Source organism: Electrophorus electricus, chromosome 25, assembly GCF_013358815.1.
Source record: "Electrophorus electricus isolate fEleEle1 chromosome 25, fEleEle1.pri, whole genome shotgun sequence".
Lineage (NCBI taxonomy): Eukaryota > Metazoa > Chordata > Actinopteri > Gymnotiformes > Gymnotidae > Electrophorus > Electrophorus electricus.
In genome coordinates, this window is record NC_049559.1 from 6591857 (window position 1) to 6611916 (window position 20060).

The 20060-nt window shown below is 46.8% G+C and overlaps 1 protein-coding gene across 2 annotated transcripts in view; it reads right to left on the bottom strand.

Moving 5' to 3' along the window:
- Positions 1–20060, bottom strand: part of gli2a (GLI family zinc finger 2a) — a 56614-nt gene that overhangs the window by 2365 nt on the left and 34189 nt on the right. The window contains exons 1-11 of one of the 2 annotated variants that reach the window (XM_027033128.2): positions 16968–17202; positions 14641–14843; positions 12788–12973; positions 7588–7789; positions 7129–7312; positions 6088–6198; positions 4830–4958; positions 2719–2868; positions 1764–1928; positions 1251–1532; positions 61–397 (exon numbers count right to left, since the gene is read on the bottom strand). In XM_027033128.2, the coding sequence (XP_026888929.2) occupies positions 61–397; positions 1251–1532; positions 1764–1928; positions 2719–2868; positions 4830–4958; positions 6088–6198; positions 7129–7312; positions 7588–7789; positions 12788–12973; positions 14641–14843; positions 16968–17023 (2005 nt within the window). In that variant the 5' untranslated portion in view covers positions 17024–17202. Of the gene's footprint in view, positions 1–60; positions 398–1250; positions 1533–1763; positions 1929–2718; positions 2869–4829; positions 4959–6087; positions 6199–7128; positions 7313–7587; positions 7790–12787; positions 12974–14640; positions 14844–16967; positions 17203–20060 lie in introns of those variants that run through there. The other variant, XM_027033122.2, reaches the window with a different exon arrangement.

Here is a 20060-nt window from a genome sequence, read left to right on the forward strand (position 1 = left end):
TTAGCCTTGAAACTACAAGTCACATAGCAAACAACAGAAGCTGTCTGCTTCCATACTCACCGACAGCCGGTATTGGAGGCAGCTTGGTGTTTTGGACTTGAGGAGTTGCGTTGCTCCATGGGCAGGAGTCTCTCATAGTCTTTAATTTCTCCTTCTTGATGTGCTCGAGCTGCAGAAGGCCTCCCCTGTTCTTACGAAGCTGAAGGCCGACACCTGCTGAGGTCCCTGGAGAACCAGTGGAATCCACCACAGGGGGGTCATCCAGAGCACTCAGGTCCCCCAAACTGCCTCCACTGTGCATGGCCATCTCTACTCCACTGTCATTGTTGGTGGTGCTACCAAGTGGTGATGGCTCGCTGCTACATGAGGACTGCCCACAAGGGCTGGACTGATACATCTAGGAAAGACAAGAAATAATTTGATATTTTTAACAGTCTAATATTTGATGCACAATAAATAAGTCTATTAAGAGTAAAAATATATGGCCACATCTCTATTTTGCTTTCCAGCTGAAAAGTATCCAGTGATTTGAGTTTTGAACAAATCCAAACTAAAAAGCTCTTCTTGATCACAGTATGATTGCTGATGCTTTTTGTTCAGTCGACACACTGTGGCCCCAGCCTCTGAATATTCATTATATAATGGCTTTTATTACTGTGCTACAGATGAAACTGATCCCTTGGCAACAGAGGAACAGAACAGAATATGGTGGAATAAGATGTGTGTCTCTATGTTAGAGACAAAAACAGCTAATGAAGTGAGAAGGACTACACACACAGAGACAAAAATTCAGTGTCAAGCCTCGCTATGCAGCCTAACTGCTTGTTAAATGTAAAACTAAAACATGCAAAAAAACCCCAAAAAGATCATTTTTTTAAATGACTATAACATGATTTTAACCATTTAAAAATGTAATTTGGCCTTAAAATTGTCTTCTTTGTGTTATCATAAAGCTAATGAACCATGACAAATAAACTGTGGTACTGAGATGCTCTGATGTCTGGCATGCAGGAAAAGGCAGGATATAGAATGTGCTCACCTGTGTAAAGCCTGTCCATTAGATTTAAAGCATGTGAGACATTTAAGAGTCATTCAATAAGTGTTAAATTAGCAAAACACCACTGAGGAAATGAAATGGTATTAGTATATTAAAACAGTCTAACAATGAAATCAGACTTAAGTAAGCATACTTCTAAATCTTCTTGCAAGTATTTGTTAATACTGAGCAGAGACTGAATTAGTGCTCTTACCGCTGTGTTCTCAGTCTTAATAGTCTTGACTTGCAGGCGGTCCTCCTCTCCTCTGGGGGTGGTGTTGGCTTCGGCTGACCCCTCGGTTCCTCTCCCAGCGTGCATTGTGCCAGCCTCGTTCTCCCCACTCCCTTTAGGAGGCTGAGGTTTGGCAGGAATATCGGCACGCTGCTTCTTTGTGACGTGTGCGTCTGGCCCATGAACTGTTTTCACGTGCTTCCTGAGAGAGCTCGGGTCTGTGTAGCGTTTCGTGCAACCTGGGATCTTACACACATATGGTTTCTGCAAGAAGGTGGAATTAAAATCACTGTACAGTGAAAGAAGCATCCTTTTTTTTTTCCATGTATGCAGTTCTCATGCAGGTTTTCCGATTCTGTAACTAAATTAGACTGCACGCAATATGAGCTAAATTTAACCTTTACGTAGCACATTCATTCTATTAGCAAAGGTTATTTGACCTCTTCCCGAGATAAAAACGGGAGGGTGTGACGCTGCAAATGTGAGTGACACTACCTCGTTGGAGTGTGTACGGTTCTGGTGCTTGGCCCGATCCGAGGCGTTTGAGAAGGCCTTGTTGCAGCCCTCGTGCTCACACACATACGGCTTTTCTCCCGTGTGGGACCTCAGGTGGGTCTTCAGGTTCTCCAGGCGAGAGTAGGCCTTGGAGCAACCTTCAAACTGGCAGAGAACAGGCAGAGGACCAGCTATTGAAGCAGGATGCCATCACACATGCGCGCACACACACCGCCGGCAGCACTAACACTAGAGCAGCTGTTACAGGTATTTCACCACCTGCTTGATGTATGTCATCAAGGCTTGTTTTTGACTGGTCCTCTTTGGCCATTCAGTTCTTTACTTCATGTTGTATACAGTTACTGCTAGTTTTAACTGATGCTATACACTCAGTTAAAAACAGACCAGTCTAAAAAAGCTGTCATTTAAGTCAACGAAACCTGTTGCTCTCACTACTTGTCTGAGGTATAGTCCGAGGGCACTGGTATGGCTGCATGTTTTAATAAGCACCTGTTCTCTTCAACACACTTTAATTATGCCTTTGTGTTGTCAATCAGCACTCGGAACTCCTCTTTGGAGGCCTGCTTCTAGAAGAATCTCTGGCTACTCACTTAGAGGTGAGGAAGGTTTTACATCCTTGTACGTTTAAACAAATTTAAGATGATTTAAGCCAATGCCACATTCCCTCAATGTTAGATTTAAAAAAAAACTGAGAGCAGGGCCTGGGAATGAGTTGAAACCAGTAGGTGGGATCTAAAATTACACTGGAGAGACTGAGAGTTCTGGGCTAGCTTTCACCTGTGCTGTATCACAGAGCTCCATTTGGAAGACTATAAATAGAAAAGTGTATTAGCTTGCAGTGGGAACATGAGCATGTGTGTGCATGTGTGCATTGGGAGGCACAGCTGAAGGGGCAGGCAGGTTGAAGCCTGCTGAGTAGTGGTATGTTACTCACCGTGCATTTGTGGGGCTTCTCCCCCGTGTGTCGACGCATGTGTACCACAAGCATGTACTGGGCCTTGAAGGGCTTCTGCTCGCGTGAACATTCCACCCACCGGCACACGAACTCCTTCTTCTCCCCATGGATGTGGTCATTGTTGATGTGCTGTAAGGAGAGCAGGGCCCCGTCAGGCCACTGGCCCTCAGCACCCCGAGTGCCGTTTCAAACACGGGACTCGTAGCCGACGGCATGAAACAAAAGCCCCATCCGTCAAAGGAACGCGCGACGATCAATTCATCACATCTGAGCGATAAGGTCTGAGGGGGAAGGTGCTACTTTGTGCTTGCATCAGAGAGGTGGAATCTCTTTTGATAGCACATACGCTTATGAAGGACATTCTGCAAACATGAAGGCACAGAAATTCCATAACAAAATCCATCAGTATCAAATACCGACTTCCCTTGGACACGATTCAAGCAAATGCCGACCTTTGAAAGCATCCTGAAGTTTCGAAGTGATCTGATACATAATGACGTTTCGTGTCAGTTGGATGTCTCGGAGGAGAGCACAGTAAGCTACTGCTCATTCCTGCTGTGTATTCCCTTTGATTTTTTTCTTTCCACTTCCCTTAAAAGTTAAAGAGCTTAATTAAACTGATCCTGAAACCGCGTTTTATGGTGTGTGGGATAAGAAATGCAGGATACAAGGATAACGAAGGTATGTCTTCTCTCAGAGTTGGGAAGTGATCTTCTCCTCTCTGGGTTTTTTTAAGGAGGAGAGTGTGCATGTGCCTAGGAATGCACTTCCAATTTGAATCCTATGCTCCTCTTACCAGAATGAAACCATAATTTGGAGCTATGGGGGAATGACCGCTCAGAGCAAATAAAACCAAACTCCTATGCCATTATTTAACTTTCTCAAGGTGTGTAATTTAGTTTGCATGGAAAAAACACAGATCGAGGCCCTAGGACCTTAGGGCTGTGGAAGGAGATGGTGTAGGCCGTGTTGCTCTGCTCTCTAAACACAATATTTCAAACCCCCCCCTCCTATGCCAATAATTATAACCTTTCCACTTGCTCTGCCTTCCTCTTAATCATCTGATCCGCTTTCTTAGAAATCTAATTATTGCAGGACAATGGCCTGGGCCATTCCAAACAACTGCTCATCTGCAACCACTTGAGACACAATGTGGTTGCACTTTTGCCATTATAACAGCCAGGATGGGTTGTCTAGAAGTCCTATTGCTTACATTACTGATAAAATAAGGCACTTTTTAGAGAAGTAGAGAGACAATGGATTGGTTCAGGCTTGTGCCATACAGGCAGAATTGAATGGGAGCAGAGTCGGAGGCCATAATCTAAGTAGGCTGCTCCATGGCCTGGACTTTCTTGGATCAGAGGCCCGGGCTCCGAGAGGCCAGGCCTGGATGGTGCTGGATTAGCCCTAGGTGCTGGTGTCACAGCGCGAGGCTCAAGCTGTTAATCACCGAGGGGGCCGCTCTCGAATGTCACGGAATGAGAGAGCTACGCCAGAGCTGCTAGAATGACGACGGATTTACTGCCGGGCCTTTGGTGAGGTCAAAGGTCAGAGGCCATACGGAGACACAGGCCACAAGTGTGTGCGAGAAAGCTAGTGTGTGCCCTGTGTGAGCTGAGAAGGCTCCAGTACGACTGCTTGCACCTCCGCGGGTATTGATGTGCTCATTAGCTTCGCACGTGTCAGCAACAGGAAGAGATCAGTTACAACACTGCCTGAATGGGACTTTCACATGCCATTGTATAATGAGGGGAGGCTTTCCAGCATCAGATGTATGGGGTGTTATGTTCCTCATTACTTACTATTGTTTCTTCTCGTAATTTTTTTGTAATACAGTCCACTAGTCCTGAGCCGAATAAATAATACTTCTGCTGATATGAACACAAATCAGATTCTTGCTTTGGGGGAAACTGATCTCCACTCGATCTCATACAAGAGCCCATGTTGTTACGGTCACTCTAGCAATACTCACGTGCACTAGCTCCTGTGCAGTAGTGTCACTCACATGCACTACTGTAGCTCATGTGCAGTAGTGTCACTCGCATGAACTACCTCCTGTGCACTAGCTCCTGTGCACTAGTGTCACTCACGTGCACTAGCTGTTCCTGTGTGTCGAACTCCTTGGTGCAGCCCTCCCAATGGCAGTTGGTCTCATACACGGCCTCGGGCTCCTGCTTGCACTCGTCCTTATCCAACTCTTCTCTCAGCTCCACGTGATCCTGCAGAAAAGAGTTGAATCAGGTTCTGGGAGAACAAGTCTACTGCTGTGCAGAGTGTTTATACAGTCACACACTGATCCAAGACCTGTTGTGTAGTCCATAACCTGACTGCAGAAGCATTAGGGATAACCCTAATGCCAAACTCATTCTTTTTAAACTGTGGGTCTGAACTCCACCATATGCAGGTGTTGATTAAGCACTCTACAAATCCCTAGCCTGTTCCCAGCACTGTTTTCTAACCCGCTGTTCTCTCGGGGTCTGGGAATGTTCAGAATGCTTTTGAGCTCTAATGATTCCTGCATTAAACCTAAATGGTCCAAACCTCCTCTAATGTGGCGAGCAAATGGAATGCTTTACAGCCACATCCGATATCCCCCCCACCCCCTCCACATGCTCATTTCGTTTGATAGCAATTCAAGAAAGCACAGGCTTATTTAGCAGGCGAATGACAGAAAGCAGCGGGATGTACAGCCACGTGGGACCACGCAAAGCAGGGAAGTGATGCCAGGCCACTGGGTGGCAGCTGGACGCGACCGAGAGCTCGTCCTCTGCACTCAGTCCTGCCTGCGCAGTCAGCACACGCGCTCGTCAACTCCCGACCGCCTGCTGATCATCCGCCGCACCGACGCGCCGCGTCACAGCACCACGCTATCGCTGCGCATGTCGGGAGCCCCAGATTTATCAAAAGAAAACAAAGAAGAGAGAGGAGGCGTGAGAGAACTGTGAGTGAGGTGGAGTTTAAAGAGGAGGTGAGAGTTATCGGCAAACAGGAAGCAACACCGAGAGAGAGAGAGCGAGAGAGAGAGAGAGAGAGAGAGAGAGAGAGAGAGAGAGAGAGAGAGAGAGTGTGTAAGAGAGACTTTTTAGAGGACAGTAATGTTTAATTGATTTGTCACAAGCACCAACACTTCCTGGCGTAGTTTACAAGGTTTGAGGGAGGAAATAGCTTATCACAGGTGGAAGTAATTCTCCCTCTGATCACTACTAGAAGAGATATCTGGGAACCCTGGCTAATACAAGCCATAGAAAGCAGCTTGTGAATTTTATTCCAGTACTGTGGTAAAAGCAGTGTTGCCTAAGATACATAAACCTGCAGAGTAACTTTTGGCCCTTGACAAATGTTCAGTACCTGGGAGCAAGGAGAAATAGGGCGCGGTCCGTCCGCTTCCATCTTCACCTTTGACCTCTTGGTGATCATTGGGTTGACGGTGCTGCTGACAGCAGAGTCTCCTCCAGCATTCTGAGAGAGCGACGGATGAGAGGACAGCAAACGGTGAAGGGAAGCAACGAAAGAGGCAGGAAGCATAGTGGGAGGTGGACGGCGCGGCGCTGGCAGTGGCGAGCTCGCCACGGCTGAGGCGCCGGGCTCCAGATCCCTTCACTCACGAGGCGACCCGCCGCACAGACTAAACAGTTTAGACTGGCCCCGTGCGCCTCCGTCACATGGGAGCATGAAAAAGAGAGAAGTTCTAACTGGCAGAGTGCGGCTTCGGGCTTTGATCAGTGGATTAGTCCCTAACACAACGCGCCAGGCTCGCTGAACCCAGAGCTGAGCTGCAGAGACTCAGGGAAAATCAAAGTTTGCAGTCAGGGGCACTTTCCAAATCCCACCCAGCCACTGAAGAACTGCGGAGAGCAATGCTTTCAATAACTCAATAACTCTGACATGGCCCTGCTGAAAAGCAGGGGAAATGTGTTTCTCATCACTGTTAAAGTGCGTGCATGTGTGTGTGTGTGTGTGTGTGTGTGTGTGTGTGTGTGTGTGTGTGTGTGTGTGTGTGCGCGTTTTGGGGTTGTGAAATAGAAAAGGAATGAAAATGGATTTAGTGGGTGTCTGGATATGATGAGAGTGGGTCAGAGATTTGGAGGAAGTTTACATTCTGGGCGGCCATAATGTTTACATGGAAGTGATAGAGGAGGTGGAAGCAACACTTAGATTCTTGGATGATGAACATTACACAGCCCTGGGGGTGGGTCTTAGCCCTCAGATTTCTTTATGGAAAAAACACGTATGAATAAGCAATTCTAAAATTAGTGAACATATGTTACGAATGCCTGAAATCCAAGGAGAAGGAAGGGTTTTTGAAGAAGGTTTTTTTTGGAAAGCTGCCCTAAACTTTCCTGATGCGTTCAACAGTTCTGGTAGTGGCTCGTGCGTGGCTTGCCTCACCTGGCAGACCTCGGTGTTGGGGTTGCTGCTGGTGCTGTGGGTCGCTAGACAGAGCTGCGGCTGGCGGGTGCCGAAGGAGGCCGTGGGCTGGAGCAGGTGGGGCGCGTGGCCCAGCGCGCTGAGTCCTCTCTGCTGCGAAAGCAGCTGCTGGTAAGCCACGGGATGGGAAAAGGTGAAGGATGGACTGAGAGGTGGTAGAGAGGGTTTGGAGTTAGTGCTTCTGATCTGATCTCTGCTTACGCAAGATTTATGAATGACACGTGTGACACTTAGGTCACACGTCTCACGCAGGTAAGGTATGCATAGCTCTGATCCTGAAGGACTTCAGTCCAGCGCATTTTGTTGATTCTACCGCTTTCACACAACTCTAACATGTGCCTGGATTTCACGAAACAGCTGGATTCCAGTCGCTCCAGGAGAAGAGCCGGGCACTCCTGCCTCCTCCAGGCCTGCCTGTACCTGATGGCCCCGACGGACAGGTGGCCATATGAGCTGCTGGCATTGGAACTGGAGCGGGAGTTGTTGATGTAGGCCACCAGGGAGTTGGGCGAAGTGCGGATCATGGTCTGCAGGTCAATGCTGGCGTCCGACATGGGCGAGATGGAGAGCGCCCGCTTGCGGCTGAGCCTGGGTGTCAGCCTGGGACTGGGGAAACGTGACACTAGAGAGGACGCACACACACACACACGTGAACTCTCAGTGGGGGGAGATTTGTTTCACCTACTTTTATCTCCAGGATCGCTCCCACACTCCTGCAAGCTCGGCGTCCTGCTATGAATAATTAATCAGCCCAATCGTTTACAGTAATTACAGTGATACCATCTCACCAGTCCTAAATGAAGGCAATTTAACAACTTCGATTTCAGAGCACAATTAGAGAGTAAAGGCACTGAAAAGGGTCACAAACTACCCCTTCCTGGTGGGCTGATTGTTTTAGAGAAGAAAACATTATCAAACTGATTTGGTATGTTTTCCAGTGGTCTTTTTGTGCTATTATTAATAGCAATATCTCTTTGAATCTTGCAAGGCTGTTTAGTTTTTTCAACTTCAGCTCGGCTCTGAGCCTAAATAGATCGACTCTTATTTTCACGCTTGACTCAATGCACGTACTACTTTTGCACTTACAAAATGTCCAACATCAGACTTTGGTCCTGTTTGAATCCACTATGCTCTGTGTGTATGTGTGTGTGTGTATGTGTGTGTGTGAGTGTGTGTGTGTGTGTGTGTATGTGTGTGTGTGTGTGTGTGTGTGTGTGTGTGTGTGTGCAGGGAGAGAATGGCTACAAGCAGAAGCAGGAGGCTGTTCCATACTTCAGGAAGCTCGAGACGATTCAGCAGCAACACAGGCCCATCACTCATTCACCAAGACAAACATCCAGAGACTTCCAGCCTCTGCTGCTGATGGCTTGATTACTGCCATCCACTTTCTCTTTATTGTAGAGACTCAACCCCTGTACTTTGCAACATGGAATCCAAGTGTCCGTTCTATTATTTAAAATCATTTTCATGTAACATAGACACACATGAGACAGTGTCAGTGACTTCCAAACAACAACAACAACAACAAAACTGCATCAAAGCTACCCAACTGTGGAGAACTGTATGGAATATTTATGAAAGAGCTGTCAAAGACCAAAAATGAACCTCTGGAAGCCTCCTTGGCACAGCTTCTAAATAAAGGTGTCACGTATAATTAGTGCTGTTGTCGCTTCACATCACGTGCACGGGACTTTGCCTTTCTGCCACAGAAGGCGGAGCTCAATATCATCCAAATTAGGGCATCTTTACCAACACACTCATCCATTCCTGCTCACCTCTCTGCTGCCACGTGGGTGTGTGTGCTGGCCACAAAATGCCACCCATTTCCTCCGCCAAAGGTGGGGGGGGGGGGGGCAGAAGCCCGGCTGGCCCGCCCAAGGTCACGGAAGGGCCGTAGGCTCGGCCGTGGCCTGCTCTTTAGAGGCAACGTGGCTCTAATTTAGGGTTGACTGGATCCCTGCGAAAGCACAAAAGCAGATGTGCGGAGCCGCGAGCCTTTGGGGCTGCCCGGCGCGGCCCGAGGGGAACCCCGCGGGGCCTTGATGGTAGTGGGGAGGGTGGTGTGGGGATGCCGATGCTGGAGAAGGGACCGGGTGGAGGGCGGCTCTAATTGGGTAGCCGGCCTGATGTATGGCTTTAAAATTACAGGCGCACTCTGCGTGTTTACAAAAGCGGAGGCAATTACTGCAGGCATCTGCAGTGCTGCTTTTACCCGGACGCCTTTGTGGAGGTTCAGAATAATGTAATCAGTGGGTGTTAATCGTCTGTCCGGCCCCTCGGCTTCCAGCTGATGCCCAGTGTTCTGGCCCTGGCACGGAGTTATTTACTCACCCCTGCTGCCCTTTACCTTCATCCATTACAGCAGGCTTTCGGGCGTCTGCCCCGCCGCCCGTTGGCAGGCTGTAACGAAGAGCTGCAGGCTGCAAGTATCCGGGGGTCAGAGGCAGAAGGAAAAGCCTGTCGCCACAGTGGATAATGCTATTGCTATTTTATGTTTTCGGGGTTTGTAGCTCGGGCGATTCTAGCTGGGCTAGCCCTCGTGGTTCCTAGTCACTGAACTGGAGTTGAGTGGCATCCATGCCCAGCAGAAGAGCTCAGTGCTGCCTGAGCTTTTGCCAGTGAGGCCAGTGTTACACCACTGGCTGCAGGACTGGTTATTCCTGGGAAGTCCAAATAATGGGATGTCTGAGGACTTAATTAGCCAAGCACTGCTTTTCAGCATTCTGAATCTCATTCCAGTCAAGTTTGTGTCTTTATAAGTAGAGTATGTAAATGCAAACATAAATGAGCGTGCACATGTGTGTGCAAGTTTGTGTGTGTGTGTGTGTGTGTGTGTGAGCGCCAGCGTTGGTGTGCCACTGTGCTGACGAGACCTCCATCCTTTACACTTGATGTCCCCCTCTGCAGCTGGACACAAGGCATTTGCTTTGGCAGGTGCTTATGGGAGCTTGAGCGCTTCCCCACTGGCTTCGCCACACAAACAAGTCCACCATGACCCTGCTTCTCTCATTTCCATCTCCCCGAGCGCTCCCCTTCAAAGCGCCTGAACCAGACATGGCACGCGAGAGCTGCTTCCTCCGCTTCGGGCCAGAGCAGGGCCACGGTTCGTGATGGGCCTTGATTTATTTATTTATGCGTGCATCCATCCATGCATGAGGACTTTGGGGCCAGTGCTTCCAGAGCCAGGTATTCAAAGGCACGGAGTGAGATCACCCGTGACACAGCACGCAGGATAGATCTACTGTAAGTACACATCAAGGGCCCGTGGAGCACCGTGGCTAAACAGAAGTGGCCCTGTACAGGGCCAGCACGGTTGGAAATGGGGCTGTCACTCTTAGTACTACCCATGCTATTGCTTTGCGTGCCGTCCTGCCAGACACTGTGATTAACATGTTAAGTGCATGTCATTGGCATGTACACACAATTGGCATGGACAAGCTTTTGGCACTGGAGCGTTTAAGCAAGATGGCGTCCTCTTGGCCGACACTACCTCCTATCATTGTTTACAGACGTTTTTATTTAGTTTTTTTACATGCAGCAGCCATGGTATATTTGAGGGTTGCAACCAATGGAAAGAGCTTGCAATGTATGCACTAGCTAGGTCTCAACTAGTAATAAATAAATGATGTAACCAGTGTGTATTTTATGCTTTAATTAATAAAGGATTTTGCTGGTAATTGTTTGAACATTCTGTTCACTTAGAAGGTAGGATAGACAAAAATGTGAAAGAAAAATAAAACATGCTACCTGGCTACATGCTTAAAGTGTTATTTCGGTCTCAGATGGTTGGTTTTGCACCCTAAATCTAGTCTTGGTTTGGATTTTGGTCACAAGGAGTGGGGTTCCTGACAACTGTGGTCTTAGCTACACATGACACAGAGCGGGTCTGTCTTCCTGGCGTGAAACAAAGAATGGTGCTGAAATAGCAATGCTGACATAAAGAAAACATCGACTTGAAAGGAAAATCAGAGCCGTTTTGTCTAGTTTACTCTGAGACCTACTTCTAATCCACTCATCTTAGCATGCCAGTTAATGTTCCATTTGAGCCCGACTGTGCGTTAATGTGGCAGGCTGTCTGAGAATTTTACACTGCTGCACATGTTGGCCCTAATGACAGCGTGCAGATTTTTCCGTGCGCACGCTTCTCACTTGTACAAAAACACTCACCATTTACAGGAAAGCCCAAGCACAAACCCTCTCCTATCCTGGCCGATACTCAAACAAGGATCATCAAAAGTGAGAGAAGTGCTCTGAGTTCACCGAGTCCTCGCTCTTGTGGTGGGTCCGTTGAATTTATTAGTACATAAATTGATTTTTAAATATGCATATGAATTTCACCGGTCTCCTGTTCCAAGACAAACGGCGGGTTGCGCTATGCATATTTATCAGTCCCACTAAAGGGGCTCCATTATTCTGGGGTCTGCCCGCCGAGACGTTAGTTGGCGTGCTCGCTCAATGAGGGCCCTGTGTCTGTGGACCAGAGGAGAGAGCCCCGGACCAGCGAATGCCGGGAGCGAGACCACATCAATCCGGCCAGCAGTGGAGGCCAAAGACGCGGGCGCGAGGAGTAGAAAGCACTGCGCTGTACTGGTGCTTGTGGGTGTTTGTACAAACCAGCCCCACTCCGCAGATCGGGCCATGCGGCCCGGCGTAGTCACACCCAAAGGCCCAGGCTTCATGCTGTCGCATTACACCATTCCAAGTGAATGCAACATTGTTCTGAGGTCAGAGCCTCCAGGCATCTTCTTGACAATGCTGCCCCGTCTAGCGGCGTGCCAAAAAGCAGTCGGGATCTTAAAAGATCAGGCATTCTCACAGCTACAGAACATGACTAATTGGATCATGTTACAAAGCACCAGGAGGGTGCAGTGTACCTGCCATAACAGTGCTTCAGAAACAAAGAGCAGAGATGAAAACCATGCCATAGCCTGCAGTACCCCCTCTGCAAAATAGCCCTCTCATGCTCACGCACTCCATTTAAGGATATGGTGGATGTGTAAGGATGTTACTTATAATAACATAGCACACCTGTTGCACAGTCTCAATTAGAGGTCCCAAAAGGAACAGCTCATAAATTGAGCAGAGTGTGTTCATGTTTATAGACGGTTTTCACCACAAGTCATGTTTTATACACATGTAAGAAAACATGCACTTCCTTTTGAAGTGGCAACCTTGTGGAGCATCCTGTAACTCAAATCATAACTCACATTTTTAGACTTCTTTTGTATCAACATTACATCCTCCCTTCCCAGAGTAGAGTGCAAGCAGCCACTAGCATCCAGGTCATTTTATTATGAGATATGGGATATGATTTCAGTATTTTTGAACTCATCTAAATCTGAACCAATGCCCTATAAAACAGAATTTGAATTTTAAAACTATTAAGACAAGGAAGTTGGTCAAAGTATGTTAAATTCTTTAACTGATGCAGTTTTTTTTTTTTTTCGGTAAAACATGGAACATGTTTAATATAAAATTTAAGTGCAAAACACCTTTCTAATTTAAATAGAAATTACTTTTGGAACTGGATAATTCTTGCTTTGACTCTTGCATGATGGTGGATTTGTGACATGCTGTGAACAGACTAATGGTAAAGGTCACAGGCGTAAGGCCTACTCACTGTCCACGGGGCTGATGTAGTCAGGCAGATGAGCAGCAACTGTGGCAGCTGCCCCTGTTTGCATCAGCAGCTCTCCGTAGGGGCTGCGGTGACTGGCCATCAGGTGATAGTAGTCGGCCGGGCTGGTCCCGGGCGGCGGGGCGGGGAGGCCGAACAGCCCTCGTTCTTTCAGCTGCTCGTGGGTCACTGTACACAGCGATGCAAGACAGGACCCAGGAGTGTTAGTGTATCTCCTAAACCTCAGGCATCTGAGCAGCTTAAGTAGAGAAGACAGCCAGGACAAAAGAGCACGCTTAACCCATTTAGGCCCATGTGTAGGCCCTCTCCTTCGCTACACAAATGTCCCCACAAATGTACAACGCTCTCCACTACACATATAAGAGGAACCCCTTAAGCACCTCTGTAACATTGATGTAAGATGTGTTAACAGCTGCACATAGTAAACCACAATCTAAAGGTGTCAGGGCCAATCAGCTTAAGAGATGAATCTGGTTTTCTTTCTGGCTGGGTCGGATAACCTTTTGTGCCTCCCCTGTTTCCTCTCGCCCGTCCTGTGCGCTGAAGGGACACGTCTGTGCTGTTCAGAGAGCAGCGGCTCTCGCCCCTTCTTTTCACTCGCAGTCGTGGGGCCATTTATGCCACGTTTGGTCCATCAAGGACAATTAGGCTGCAGCGCGGCAAAAGAGAACAGGCGTGTGTTTGTGTTGGACCTGTGGCGGGACAAGGCCGTTTATTTTTTCCATGCTTGCCGGGGTCACGGGGCGCCGCCTCTTTGCCGGGGTGAAGGGGGGTGTGGCCGAGTCTGCCCTGCTGGAGCCCTCGGGGATGGCAGTCTGTTCAGCCAGTCAGCGGCACGTCCCGTTGGGCCTCTCAACAGTCTGATCCACACGTCTCAATCCAGTACATGGCTGGCGATATTTGAGGGCCTGCTACTGTGAAGAGGCTAACAAGATTTCTGGCTTTCTTGGCCTCTTGGGAATGTGCTGAATATGGCTTGAGATAACAGAAAAGACTACGAGCGAAAACCATGATGACATTTCACATTTCCACTTGTCAGAAATCTGATTTATTGCGACTGAATCTTTCAAAGGAGAGCATTCTGAGCTTTTGTATTCTTTACAGGAAAAAAGAAGGTGAGAGGCAACTGCTTTTTCTGCTCACTCAAGCTTAATTCTCACCATTTTCTTTGCGTTCTCATCATTTAATCAGTGATGCGATCTTTTCCGCATTTCTTATTTAAGTGTAAAGGCGCAGAGCTATTACTGCCAGCAGACTGTAGAAAGTGATTTATCTTTAATTCAGGCCTGCTCGTCCCAACCTGTTATTCTAGCACGGCTGGGAGAATGGGGCTATCAGGAAGGGAGTTAAATTTGGGGAAATTCTTTTTTGGTTGTGTTTTCTTTGCCCATTTCCATGGTTTCATTCTCTTTTCCACATGCCATATAAGAGCAGGTTTTCAGAATGTTTTAAGTTTCAAAGCGTATTTGACATAGGATTAATTGCCACAACAGAAGAGATAAGCCTTTATGTAAACCTCCACACGGCAGAGTGGTGTCACACTCTTTATAGTGTCTGTGTGTGAAAGGGAGGAAGTATTTGTGCCGAGTGCTCCGTAACCACAGCTTGCTGCCTCAGTCTCGTTCCCTGATGCGTGGTCATGCAGTGTAAACTCAAACGCCATTAAGTCTCCACACTTAGGGGCAGCGCACCATAACTTCACCATGATGGGTCGAGTTTATAGTGTTGGCTGTTTTCAAACCATGAGTGCTTTCAGTTAAACAGTGTATGTGTGTGTGGGTGTGTGTTTGTGTGTGTGTGTGTGTGTATCTGTTTGGTTGGGGGGTGTGGCTCACCATCAGGTGGGCTCAGGCCTCGCGCGGCAGAAAGGACAGACAGCGTGGGGCTGGTGTGGACGGAGCGCAGGTAGTGCTCCATGTGGGGGCTCACGTAAGGGTGCGATGGGCTGAACTGGGACTCGGCTGCAGCTGCAGCATGGGGGGACAGCCGGTACAGAGGGATATCTGAGATGACTGGGCTTCCAGCTAATCCAGCAGGCCTGCAAAGGGAAGCAGTCAGAGTCAGGATCAGAGTCACTATATGCTTGGACAACTACGAGACAGGTTCATTTTGCCTGTGCAATATGTGGAGAGTCCCTTTGCCAATAGTTTAGTAAATGCTTCAAGATAAACCTGAGGCAGAGTAATAACCAAAGAACAGTATTTCTTTAAACTTTATTTAGCTCATGTAAAACCCTGCACTGTAAAACTGCTGATAGACCCCTTACCTCCCTTACCAATTATCTATCATTTTACATTTTAAGTATAATGACAAAGGACTTTCCATCAGCTAAGTCCATACACATTGAGATCTGAGCACTGCTTTTAAATGAATCAGTCATGAATAGATGTGGAACTGGACATTTTTTTTTTTACTTCACCCACACTAGCTATTATACCCTACGACAGGTTCCTCCTTTTCCATGCCTTGGGCAGTGAGCATGTTGAGACTGAGATAAATGTAATGCATTGGTGTAAGTGGCGATGTCTGGGTGCAATGTATTTCTTACACAGACACACATGTCTACAGAGGTGTGTTGAGGCTGTTTATTAAGTCCACACCTTCTCACTGCCAACCTTTGCCCATCTTTGCTTGTAGAACGGGGCGGAAGTTCACTGATAACCTGAGAGCTGAGGCAGGAGTATAAGTGTGTCATCCCCTGGCAGGTAACTGGGCCTTCTGCCCACCCATGGAAGGCCATGCAGGAAGCAGAGTGTAACTGTAACACTTCCTGAAGGTAGCTCTATTCCCGTGTCTGATCTTTTCTCACGCATGGTCTTTTGAAGAGCGGTATCTACACATCTGACAGACTATGCTAGTCTAATTAGACTTTGGTAGTGTTTATGGTTGGGATAACACCTGGAGGAATGACAAAACAAACATCCTCCCTGGAGGTCAGAGGGTCTAGCATGACCCCATGACCAGGGCTGCATGTTTTCATTTCTGATTTGTGTGGCTGATTATGCCTGAACATATTAACTGCCATTCTATACCCTCTCAGGACAGGCCTGGACCGAGATCTCATCTGAAACTGCACAAGTTGAAGTCGACTGGCATGCAGTGCAATCAGATCTTGTGTGGACATAAATCTGGCCACAGTCTGCAAGCAACAACATTAATTTGCCACCCTCCCTTCAGGACATGTTTCCCATTAATGTCCTAATCCTAGTGCTAAATAACATAGCCTGTGCGTACCACTGATACGGCAGGTGTACTCTCCTCACCAACACCTGTATGTTGCAAATTCTACTTAAAGCAAACTTGGAAAAACAAGAACAAAAATTAAGAGTTTCTCTTGCTACATGACCTGAGATTAGATCTGGCCTGTGAGTTGCCATGACTGAAGTCCCAGTCCTGTAATGCAGGTCTGACTGTTTTCACATAACTGCAACTATAAGGCCCCGCTCAACAATCAATATAAGTAGCAGGCCTTTCTTGAGTATGGCAATAACAGTAGCTTTGCCATCAACAATATACCCACTAAAACATGAAACACGTGTTTACTGTACCCTTTTCAGTAAACTCAGCACTTTAGAGTAAACTCGGCACCAGGCTTGCGACAGTGTCAGCCTGGCCTGAGTGGGACTTTTGCAGCAGACATGTCAGACAATGTTAACTAAAGCGGCCCAGACTGAATTCTCACGCTCCATTTGTTACCTGTCACTTTCCAGGCTAAAAGGAAACAACCATGTTAATGAGTGCAGGCGTGAGGTCTCTAACGCTATACTTTCATTCACGGAGAAAACAGGACGACATCACTCAGACAAAAAAGGAGAGTCATGGTAAGAGGAATAGTCGCTCATAAATCCACTGACTCGCTGAGATGTTTCAGTATGTTGGTTTTCCTGATTTTGCTTATTTTTGTCTGATTTTGAATTGAACGTCTGGGGAAGAAAAAGGAAGATAGCTTAATTAAGGCATCATCTGTTTAAATATATTCTGTTATGTTTAGTGCATAACTCTCCTCTGATAGCAGTTTATGTGGATGCAGGAGGCGATTTAGGCCTTCCTAACAAGAGCTGTTAGTAAGGGGGCTCAGTCCAGGTCTGCAGTGCAGCTACCTGAAAGGTGTGTGTCAGATGCATTATGTTTGGCACAGGCAGGATTCATCTCAGTCACTCACTTATGCCTCCTGTGTGTGTGGAGGCTAACCGGCGCTCGGGCTGAGGACGGCTCCATTTCCAGTAAACGCCTGCAGACTACCAGGCTTGTGCATGCGCCAACTTTCTGCCATCAGCCCCTTTGAAAGGGTGGCCATAAAGACGGCTCTGTTCTGGGGGAGCTGAGAGAAAACAGACGGTCCATACACAAAACACCCACCCCCCCTCTGCCTGCCAGGCAGGGCTGGGGTGGGGGGAGATTTGTTCACAGCATTAATGTTCAGCTCCAATAACGCTGTAATTTTACAAACCGGCCCCACAGCACACATTGCTAACAGTGGGGCATTTCCCCCCTTTTCGATCTTAATCACTGAACCACAGTCTCCCTGACCGCCTCTCCAAAGAAACCATAGTGGTGCAGGTGGCAGGATCGGCATGGCCTGGCCGGCATCCTGGGGTTTTGAGTGAGGTGGGGTTGGTTGTCTGTTTGGTTTAGGTACCCCAAATCAATCAGCCGCAAAAAATAATTCGCAAATCTGACGTTTTAAATAAGATGACGTATTAAAAACAAAAATGATTATCTGGTTTCCAAATCAACACATATATTTTCACATTCACACAGAAGGCCTGCAGGCAAAGCATAATCAGTAGATGGGGATGGATGATTAATGTTCAACGCAAATGCCTGGGATGTTTTTCATCTGACCTTGCATAACACAAACTGCAATTAGGCTACATAGTTAACCTGGAAATTTTTCATTCTTTTACTAGCTTCAGTTATCACACTTATTTCAACATCCATGTGAAAACTGGCAGACAAAATGACAAACAGTGCTAGATTTAAACACGTCAAGAGAAGACAAGTCTGACCACAGCAACTATTTGAGCACTTTTAAACTCTGGGTTCCCATATGCCATATTTTAAATCATTTGCCAACCCTTCAGAAAATGACACCATAACCTGTTAACACTAAATAAATCAGGAAAACTGCACGGTGCCTGTTTGAGTCCTGCATAATAAGCCATAATTTAGAGTCAGGCCCACTGGAGGCGAGGTATAGGAGGCCCTTCTGACAGACGCAATAACTGAAATCATGTTGTTCCACCCTCTTTCTGACAAGATGTTACTTGACCGACTTAAAGAGACCTTAGTCATGGACAAGCTATGCAGTGGAGCATTCTCAGAGTTGACACCTAAAGATCCTAAGAAGGTTTCATCACAATGCCATGGGTGGCTCATGTCAGTGTAACTCAAATGAAAGGCAGTTTTGTTTCACTATCACATAATCTGCATTTCAGGAAGGAGGGATGGAGAGTTCCTGCATTTGCACCCTTGCTTTGAGCCCTCCTGCATTACTGTAGGCCACTGCTCTGGCAGACATACACTCTATTTACCCGCTTAAACCCTTAGCGATTTCCCTTTATTGTAGTACCCATTTGAGCAAAGCTTTAGCTATTAAAGCTTTCAATAAATATTATGCAAAAAAATAGTCATTCACATGAAACTGAGAAATACACTGGCTTCATTTTGGCAGACAAGGTCCTACAGATTGGCAGACTGGGGAATCCCTTAAATTGTTCCATAATCCTGCCTTTCATCCCAAACCGTCACCCACTCATCCTCCCCATGCAAAAGAGCCAGTGATTCCGCACCACAGCGTTCGAGGTGCCTTGTGGCCTTCGACCTCAGCAGACTACTCACGTTACTCTAAGCACACTGCAGCCTATTGCCAAACCTTCAGGGCGACAAACAATATTTGTGCCAGATTTAAGTCATTATTTACCCTTTTAATAGCAAGTGCAGTATATAGTCAGACTTTTGTGGTTTATTGTGGATATACACTAGGATTATTAGAGGAATTATGGGCTTGTATAAGGTTTATTTACATTTACTGGATGACTTCTTCTGGCCATACACTTTATTGGTCTCTGCCCATTTTGTTTTTTATATTTGTCAACAATAACAGGTGTAATAATAATCAATAATAATAAGTTCAATATATATAGTGCCTTTCACACACCTAGGGACAATTTACATTGGGAGGGAAAAAAAAAACCCAACAACAATGGCATAAAAACACAACATCAACCTAAGATGGGATAGAGAGCTAAAGGGGTGTCCATGCTCGTTTGTTAGCACAGAAGACTGTTATGACCAGTAACTTACCACAGAATACCTTGAAAAAATGTCCATGCTAAAATGTCAATAAATGAATAAAAGAAATTAATAAATGAGAAAAGAATGAACGAGTAAATAAATAGATAAATGCAGTCCCTGAGACAGATGGAAGGGAGACTGTGTTTTCCTCATTCACTGTTATTGAGGTTCTGGTAACTGAAAGCTGTATTTTTGATACTAATTACCACGTTTACATATTGGCACACATAACTTGCAATTTGTCAGGCCTGTTTTGCAAAAGCTCTGGTGATACACAAAAACTGTCTGGAGGCTTCTTCTCTTCGGAAGATGCTTCCATTCTTTGGGGTGCTTAAAATGTCCTTTATAAGATTACAGAACATCCTTTATAAAAATGTTCACTTACCGTCACCAACAATACAGCTGTTGTCAAAAAGCTCACCAATTCAGCTTATATAAACAGGAAAAGCAACCTTGATTGGACTCTGTGTAGTGAACAGAGGAACTACATTACAGCGGCTTGAACAAGGTGTCCTACAGATGCTGCCAAATCATTGTCACCCTTAAGTCGCAGTGTGAGAATATTCCAGCAGGGCTCATCCCTCATACAGGACCAAACCCCACTGCAGGCTGTTTGGGTGATGGCTTTGACAAAACGGCCAGCCTCTCATTATGTTACATGCAAACAGCAATGGAGAGGAAGTATACAGGGCAGACATGCTTAGCGGTCAAGGCCTGGACCCATGGCACTCGAGTTTGAGTAGATAACAAAACACCGGCCCCACCAACCAGTGACAGTGTGCTTAATTTGCCGTGCAACATACGTTGTAATTAGGTGAATTTGGTGCAGGTGGAAAGAAAAAAGACAGTTACATCAAGGTCTTGATGAATTAGGGGGCCTCTGTCAAGAGCAAGTCACATTAATCAAGGCAGGAAGAGGAGAGACGGTGCTCCTCTTTTGGCTCTTCTACACTCAGTG